At 41.5% G+C, this 9,258-nt stretch overlaps 1 protein-coding gene across 4 annotated transcripts in view; it reads right to left on the reverse strand.

Annotated features, from left to right (window-relative positions):
- TENM2 (teneurin transmembrane protein 2) overlaps nt 1-9,258 on the reverse strand; it is a 1,406,199-nt gene that overhangs the window by 88,465 nt on the left and 1,308,476 nt on the right. For all 4 annotated transcript variants that reach the window (XM_006864840.1, XM_006864839.1, XM_006864842.1 and 1 more), the window contains 2 exons: nt 6,458-6,719; nt 5,407-5,674 (listed from right to left, as the gene is read on the reverse strand). In XM_006864840.1, the coding sequence (XP_006864902.1) occupies nt 5,407-5,674; nt 6,458-6,719 (530 nt within the window). The remainder of the gene's footprint in view (nt 1-5,406; nt 5,675-6,457; nt 6,720-9,258) is intronic.

Below are 9,258 nucleotides of genomic sequence, written 5' to 3' on the forward strand. Positions count from 1 at the left end.
GGGAAGTATCAGAAGAAGATGGAAGGACTACAGAGTCACTGTACCAAAAAGAATTGATCAACATGCACCCATTTCAGGAGGAAGCATAAGCTGCACCAAAGGTACTGGTGACAAACAAGGTTCCAGGAATTGATGGAATATCCAATGAGATGTTTCAAAAAATGGACACAACACTGGAAATGCTTGCTTGTCTTTGCCAACAAGTTTGGAAGATAGCTACCTGGCCAACTGACTGGAAGAGATCCATATTTGTGCCCATTCCAAAGAAAGTTGATCCAACAGAATGTGAAGATGATTGAACACACACATAAGTAAGAATTTGCTGAAGACAGTTCAAAAACAGTTGCAATAGTATATCTACAGAGAATTGGCAGACATTCAAGCCAGATTCAGAAAAGCCTGTGGAATGAGGGGTATTATATTACTGCTGTTGTCAAATAGCTCTTGGCTGAAAGCAGATTACCAGAAAAATGTTTGTTGTTGTTTTTAGGTGCCATTGAGTTGGTACCAATTCATAGCGACTTGCCCAGTCCTGCACCAACAATCACTGTTAGCTCGAACCCATTGCTACTGCCACTATGCCAATCCATCTCTTTGGGGGGTCTTCCTCTTTTTCTCTGACCCTCCACTATACCTAATATGATGTCCTTCTCCAGGGACTGGTCCTTCCTAATAAAATGTCTGAAGTATGAGAGATAAGTCTCACCAACCTGGCTTCTAAGGAGCATTATAGTTGTACTTCTTCCAACACAGATTGATTTGTTCTTTTGGCAGTCCATGGTACTTTATAATATTCTCCTCCAACACCATAACTCAAATGCATCAATTCTTCTACAGTCTTCATTATTCATTGTCCAACTTTCACAGGTATATGAGGTTATTGAAAACACCATGGCTTGGGTCAGGCGTACCTTAGTCCTCAAGCTGACATCTTTGTACTTGAAAAATTTAAAGAAATCTTAGGAATATTTGCCTAATGCATTGTTTGATTTCTTGACTGTTGCTTCCATGAGTGTTGATGGTTGATCCAAACATAATGAAGTCTTTGACAACTTCAATCTTTTCTCCATTTATCATGACGTTATTTATTGGTTCAGTGGTGAGGATTTTTGTTTTCTTTACATCGGGGTGCAACCTACACCGAAGCCTGTTGTCTTCTATCTTTATCAAAATGTTTACCTATATTTTATTGACTATACAAAGGCATTTGACTGTGTGGAATCAAAGACTACTGCCTTCAGTATGGATTACACCCCAGCATAAATTAAACAAAAATCCTCACAACTACGCCAATAAACAAAATCATGATAAATGAAGAAAAGATTCTATGGATAAAATATTGAACAATGCAGGAAGCATCGAAAGGAGATGGAAGGAACTCAGAGTCACTGTACCAAAAAGAATTGATTAATGTCTAACCAATTCAGGAGGATGCTTGTGATCCTTCTTGAACCCACAATCTGCTCCCATGGAAGCAGCAGTCAAGAAAGCAAATAGCATATTTATTGTATTGCACAAATCTGCTGCAAAAGACTTCCTTAAAGTGCTAAAAAGCAAAGAAGTCATTTGAGTATTAAGATGTGCCTAATACAAGCCATGGTATTTCAAATGGTTTCATATGCATATGAAAGCTGGACAATGACTAAGGAAGACCGAAGAGGAATTGCTGCTTTTAAATTATGGAATTGATGAAGAACACTGAATGTATCCTAGATGGCCACAAAACAAGGAGCCCCAGTGGCATCTTGAGTAAGCTCTCAGCTGCTAACCAAAGAGTTGGTGGTTCAAACCCATACCCCTGACATGGGAGAAAGATGTGGTGATTTCTTTGCATACAGAATTCAGCTGTAGAAACTCTATAGGGTGGTTCTACCCTGTCCTATAGGGTTGCTATGAATTGAAATTGACTTGAGGGCAATGGGTTTGGTTTTGGTTTGACCAGAAGAATGAAAAAAAATCTGTCTTGGGAAAACTACAGCCAGAATTATCCTCAGAAAGGAAGAAGACGAGACTCTGTCTCATGTACTTTGGACGTGTTATATCAGGAGGACCCAGTCCCTGGAGAAGAACATCATGCTTAGTAAAGTAGAGGGTCAGCGAAAATGAGGAAGAACCCTCAATGAGATGGTTTGACACAATGGCTGCAACAAAGAACTCCAATGATGGAATAATTGTGAAGGTGGTACAGGACCAGGCAGTGTTTTTCCTGTTGTACCTAAGATTGCTATGGGTCAGAAGCAACTAGATGGTATGCACCAGCAAGCACACATGAGAGAACACATTTATGTTTGTTAAAGCTAAAATTTCTGTTTGTTAAAGCTATCAATTTGTAGTATTTCAATTATAGCAGTACTATATAACTAAGACAGAATGGCAGAATTAAAATATCATTTAATAACAACTTAATGGATCTAGGCAATAAGCATCAGTAGCCATTAAAATCGCTCCAACAAACTCCTGATGAAAGAACACAGCACATCCTATCAATTTGTCTTGCCAAAAGAAAATCACACCTGAACGTGAAAAAGCCTTAGGATCCAACTATCAATCTATAGGAAACCAGATCAGAGAAATAGGTTAAACAAAAACAGCTATGCACTCCAAAAACAAAACAAAAACTACCGACGTGGGAAAGGTCTATAAGCACATCGTTTAAAAAAAGAGAAAGACTGGGGGTGCGGAATGTCTGTAGATTAAAATAAACTTGGGGAAAAAAATTCAACCAATTGCAGAAGGTGGATCTTACTTACATCTAGATTCAAATACAGTATTAATATCTTAGGATATTCATGAGAAGTGGAATCTTGAACAATGATGAGCTGTTTGACAATATCAAGAAATCATCTAGATTTTTATTAGTTGGTATAATGGTATTGTATGTTTTTCAAGTGTCTTTTAGAGCTGTTCTGAAATACTATGAATACAATGAGATGCCTGAAACTTGCTGCAGAAAACTATGGGAGATTGAAATAGCAAAATGTGTCATGAGTCGGTAATTGTAGAAGCTGGAGTGCATGGGGTATATATTATACCATTCAGCCTACTTTTTCATGTTGACTCAAGCCAGATATGTTTTTTGATTAATCGGTATTTTCTATCAAATACACCCATTATTTCAATAACTTATTATTTATCTTTAAAAAATCCCATCACCATTGAGTTGATTCTGACTCACGGTGGTCTTGTAGGACAAAGTAGAAGTGCTCGATAGGGTTTCTAAGACTGGAATCTTTACAGAAACAGAATAGCACATCTTTCTCCCATGGAACAGCTGGTGGATTCAAACCACAAACTTTTCAGTTAGCAGCTGAGCGCTTAACTACATAAAGTGCCACCAGGGCTTCTGGAGCTCTGGTAGCGTAGTGGTTACAAATCGGGCTGTGAACCTTAAGGCCAGCAGTTCGAAACTACCAGCCGCTTCGTGGGAGAAAGATGAAGTGTTCTGCTCCTGTAAAGATTTATAGCCTCGGAAACCCTGTACAGGGTCGCTATGGGTCGGAACTGACTTGACGGCACTTAACAACAACAACAACAGGGCTTCTTTACAATTTTTACTAAGTCATCAATTCTACTTACTAGGTAGGCAGTACCAGTCCTGGTGTAGCACAGGAGGATAAACACTAGAATGCTAACCACAAGGTGGGCAGTTCAAACCCACCACCCATTCTTGGAAACCCTATACAGGTCACTATGAGTAAGAACCGACTTGATGGCACAGAACAACAGCAGCAACAGGGAGGTAGTGCAGCATGGTGGAGAGGGACCCAGGCTGGTGAGAGACAACTTGGGGTCATTGACTGAACTGTTGTGACCTGCTGGCGGTGTGACCACTCCCTCATCCATCTGCATCATAGGATTATAAGAGTGCCTTCTGATAACAGTTATTGAGAAGTTATCCAAGACACAGGATTTAGCACCATGCTCCACACAAAGGCAATGTTTGATGCAATGTATTTGTCAATGACAGTGAAAATTTTGTGTTTGTTGGTTTCTTATTTTGGCAATTTCTCTTTCCTCACAGTGAAAACCACAAGCTGATTGGTGAAGAAAACATAGGATTTTGGTTTGAAATCTCCAGACAGTCTGCCATTAAGTAGGAGAAGACAGCTGGTAAATCGATCTTAATCCACATCTCACAGCTATTCATAGACTGATAACTGTAAGCCCCTTCTCTTAGGGTAAACATAGGGAATTTTGTATTTGTGTGATTTCCTCAATAGTAAAGCCCTGAAATCTGGCAGGCGGCTCTCAAGCCCTTTAGAAGTCCCTTGTGTGATTGTCGTGGTGCCATATGCCAAGAGTACACTCTAGAACCTGGTGTCTGTCCTCCACCTCTTACATCATCTCTTCTGGACCCCTTGCTCACTATATTCCAGCCACAATGCTCTTCTCTTTGTTCCTCAAACACATCTCTCTCTTCTCTCTGCCAGCAAGCCTTTCTCCAGATTTTTCACATGGTTCCCTCTTGTCATTCAAGTCTCGGGTTAATGCCACCTCTTTGAGGAGCCTTCCCTGAATGCCCACCACAATTGTTCCTCCTCAGCAGTATAATCACTTCTTGTATTACCAGATTAACACTATCACTGCTGGGTATTTTCTTAAACAGTCTTGTGTTTATTATCTGTAGCCCCTATCAGAGGAGGAACCTTGTCTGTCTTCTTGGTTACTGCACCCCAATCTACTAGAATAGTTTTGACACATATTGTTGTGAGCGGCCATTGAGTCAACCCACAAAGCACGGTGACACCTTACACAACAGAAGGAAATGCAGCCTGGTCATGTGCCATCCTCATGATCATTTACAGATGGAACTACTGTAACTGATCGTTGGAAGTAGATCACCAAGGCTTTCTTCCTTGTCTATCTTAATCTGGAGGTTCTGCTGATACCTCTTCGGTATCATAGCAACATGTAAGCCTTCCCTGACAGATGCGTGATGGCTGTGCCTGAGGTATGCTGGCTGGGAAATGAATTTGTGCAACAAGAGTGTTCCTTGGAGGCCAAGGTGGCCAAACTTCGTCTCTCATACTTTGGATATATTGTCAGGAGGGACCAGTCGCTGGAGAATGATATCGGCAAGGTGGAAGGTCAGAGATAAAGAGGAAGACCCTTAACGAGATGGATTGGCCAAGTGGCAGCATCAGTGGACTGAAGCATGGTAATAATAGTGAGGTTGGCCCAGGATCGGGCAGTGTTTTGTTCTGCTGTGCATAGGGTTGCTATGAGTCGGTACTGACTTGATGGCACCTAACAACAACAACAACAACAACAACAACAACGAAGGTAAGAATTCTACCAAGGAACCACTGCCATCTCTGTGGCACAGACTAAGAGCTACGTAATATTTGTTGAATCAGTGCATGATGAAATCCATGAATCCATGAGTAGCTGAAACCAAAAACTTACCAACAGCGTCTGAGAGTCCATACACCCTTTGGCCATAAGCATCGGTCTTGTCCCAGATGAAGGTGTAGGCCAGGTTGGGAGAAGCCTGGAATGACTTCTGGAAGAGATGACCCTCCACAGCTACCATCAGGTGCACCTTGATGAGGTTCAGGGGTACGGTGGACTGGGTCATGGTGATCTTCAGCAGTGACTTGTACCCTGCGGTTCTGGAGCTCATGTAGCGAAGTTTCACATTGGAACCAGGGAGCTCAATTTCTTCATGAAGAACCTGCAGGGAGATCACAAGACAGTCACACTGAATCTAACGCACTCCAGCAGGCGAGCTTCCGGTAACCCAGAGGACCCCTGCCTGCTGCCTCCATCACTGATACATCACACTTTCTGTGGGTGCAAGAACCACTTCCCAAGGCTGAGCAAAACCAATACCACCAACAAACTAGACTTCATCCTACCCCATGGAGTGAAGGGGCTGAGGTTATGATTTTTGGATTAATAATTATTCTTGGTCACTGTTGTGTTTCTTTTTACAAACCACACTGTTGGCAAAAGAAGTAAATAAGAACAGCAGGCTTTATTGCTAGTTGCATGCAAGGAGGCCACGAGAAGCTGTAATTATGTGAACCTGCAACTTCCACTGACAATCGGTATAAAGCAACAGGGAGGCCATAATGTAATATACCCTCTGTTGTAATACCAATGTAGGTCATTAAAACGCCTCTTATCATGCATCTCTGTGACTAACAGGAATAAAAAGCAATTTGCAGGTGTGTTGCATGTTATGCAAATTGTTTTTATTTTATTAAAACCTCCAGTGACTGCCAAAGTCTTGAACAACTCTCTGGAAACATCCAGAATATCCAGGAGGGATTAAAAATTTAGTCTCCAGTGGGTATAAATTCCATTGTGCCCACTGCTCTTTGATCTTCTCTCCACAGGTTCCAATATTAGCTTCTAACCCACTCAGGGAGAAAGATGTGGTGGCAGGAAGTCAGACTACCAGATTGGGTCAGGGCAGTACTGAGGATAACACCTGGGTACCTGCCATTCCTACCTGGGTCTCAGGCACGATGGGGTTCTGTCCAGGGGCAGCACTGAAGAAGGTGGACAGAGGGGAAGAGATGATGATTGGATCTGGTCGGACAAAGCCGCTGAGGTCACAGCTGGGAATGGAGTTCTCCTCAGTCTTCATCACCAGGGTATCCATGGCATAAAAGCTATTCCATGGTAGCCACACAGTACGCTCCTGGCTCATGAATGGTGCTCGCTCAAAGTGCAGGGTCAAGGACGCACCCCCATTGGCAATCAGATCAAACCTGGAGAGATGGGAAATGAGCTCACTGAGTGGGTGAACTCACCTTCAGACAGGGTAGGGTGTTTGAACTCCTCATCAGAAGGCAGTGGAATGACAGAGCACAGAGGAGGAAACTCAGGCTATGGAGGATGACAGCCTGGGTTGGAACTCAAACTTGACTACTTACTAGTTGTGTGACTATTGGCAAGTTATCCACCCTCTTCACATGTGAAATGAGAATGACTATTCCTGTTTCACAATGTGACTGAGAGAATGAAATAGCTTGATAAGTGGAGAGCAGGGGGTCAACAAACTACTGACTACTGACTGAATTTGACCCATCACCTGTGTTGGTAAATCAAGTTTTAGTGGAGTACAATCATGCTCATTTATTTAAATATCCTTTATGCTGCTTTGATGCTACAATGGCAGAGCTGAGCAGTTATAACAGAAACTGCAGGTTATTTAGGTTTGCAAAATCTAAATACTTACTATTGGGTCCTTTTGGGAAAAGGTTTGCTGATCCCTAGTGTAAGGCACTTAACACAGTGCAAAGCAAATAGAAGTGTTCTGTTCAACAAACACTATAGTTATAGTGATATGATACTAGGACACAGGAAAGTACTCATTAAAGTTTCTTCTAATCATCTGTTTCTGCTATTGTACACAATGGTTTGTACACTATTTCCTGTTTGCTCAAAAGCTGGACTGAGGTCTACTACCAGTACAGTAAAATAAAAGGAACACTTTCCAAAATCACAAGTAAAGAAGGTGGTTAATGGAGGTTCATTTGAGGGCAGTGGAGCTGTCTCTTTTATTCATTTCACAATCTCCAGCAGTGAGCAGAGTACCTGGATCACAACGAACACTGAACATAGAGTGACTCATTGGCTCTGCCCAATTTTGGAAACAATTCTGATGTTTTTGAGTAGATCCGCGATGAATAAACAGCATGCACAGCACAAAATTTTATTTGCGTGTTTATGTATTTTTGGTTATGCACGCTGCCAGGGATGGTTTTGTAGTAAATGCTTTGGAGTAGAATTGTTCCAGGTAGACATGACAGAATCAAATCAGGAATGTTTGTGGTACACACAACTGCACAACGCACTGTGAGATTCCATGGTGTCTTTCTTTACATATCCTGTGACTTCAATGACTTTTCAACCTGAATAAGCTGAAAGGTCTCTGATCCAGGAGTCTGGATAGATAATCTGAGAAGGGGACTTAGGTTCGAATCAGTCAGGGAGCAGCTGAGAGGGATGGGCAGGGGACTGAGAGCGGTCCAAGGCCTCAGAAATGTCCTCTTGTGTTGTCTCACAGGGACTTTACCAAAATTCACTCAAGGATGTGGGTTCTTCAAGGATGATGCCTTCTAAGAACTAACAAGGGGCCAAAGCACCTCTGCATACAACACAATCATAGTCCTAGAATCTTAAAATCAGTCCTTCAAACCAGGTCAGCCAGGGACAATGAAGCAAAATCAGAACACATCTGAGTTTAAAAAAAAAAAAAAAAAATGGTTGAAGTGACCAACACCTGGAATGAGAAAAATGATAGGCTGAAGCCCTGGAATGGGAAACTTGGAAAAGGCATAATAAATATTTTCAGGAGCCCGCTGTAGAAGACTGGATCATTGCTAGGGCTGTGGAGGGCACATTCAACATGGTATCGATGGCCTGCCTTCTTTGAATAGGGCAACGTTGCTTCCAACAGTGTGGATCAAGACATTTAGTTGCTAGGCAACACACACCACCCTTGTTTTCTAAGAGGTAGATTAAGTTTCCAGTAGGTCAGTGACCCATAATTTTTCATGTTTCAATTATTTTTCCCAGTTCACCCACACTTTACATGTCCATTCTGGTTTCACTTCACTAGTTATGACTGAACTAGGAAGAATTGGTTCAAAACTCTGCTTAAAATAATTACACACCAGGTGTGGCTGATCAAACATGCAATCAAGATATATTGATCATTACTGGTGATTGGAATGCAAAGGTTGGGAGCAAAGAGGATGGATCAGCATTTGGAAAATATGGCCTTGGTAACAGAATGATGCTGGAGATCACATGATAGAATTCTGAAAAATTAATGATTTGTTCATTTCAAATACTTTCTTTAGACAGCATAAGAGACGACTGAATACATAGAAATCAAAATGACTATATCTGCAGAAAAAGATGATGGAAAAGCTCCATATCATCAGTGAAAACAAGGCCAGAGGCAGTCTGTAGAACAGACCATCAATTACTCATATGCAAATTCAAACTGAAGCTGAAGAAAATGCAAACAAGGTTATGAGAGCCAAACTATGACCTTGAATATATCTCACCTGAATTTAGAGATCATCTGAAGAACAGATTTGATACATGAGACACTAAAGACCAAAAGCCAGAAGAGTTGTGGGATGACATCAAGAACATCATACCTCAACCAGAAGTAAAAAGAAGAGGAAAAAAAAAAAAAATTCTCATACAATTTGATGAACTTGACCCACACCTATGGAAGCAGTAGCTCAAAAGAGGGAACAAGTCCTAACAGCAAGAATCATTCCCACACCC

The sequence above is a fragment of the Chrysochloris asiatica genome, unplaced genomic scaffold (assembly GCF_000296735.1).
Source record: "Chrysochloris asiatica unplaced genomic scaffold, ChrAsi1.0 scaffold00071, whole genome shotgun sequence".
NCBI lineage: Eukaryota > Metazoa > Chordata > Mammalia > Afrosoricida > Chrysochloridae > Chrysochloris > Chrysochloris asiatica.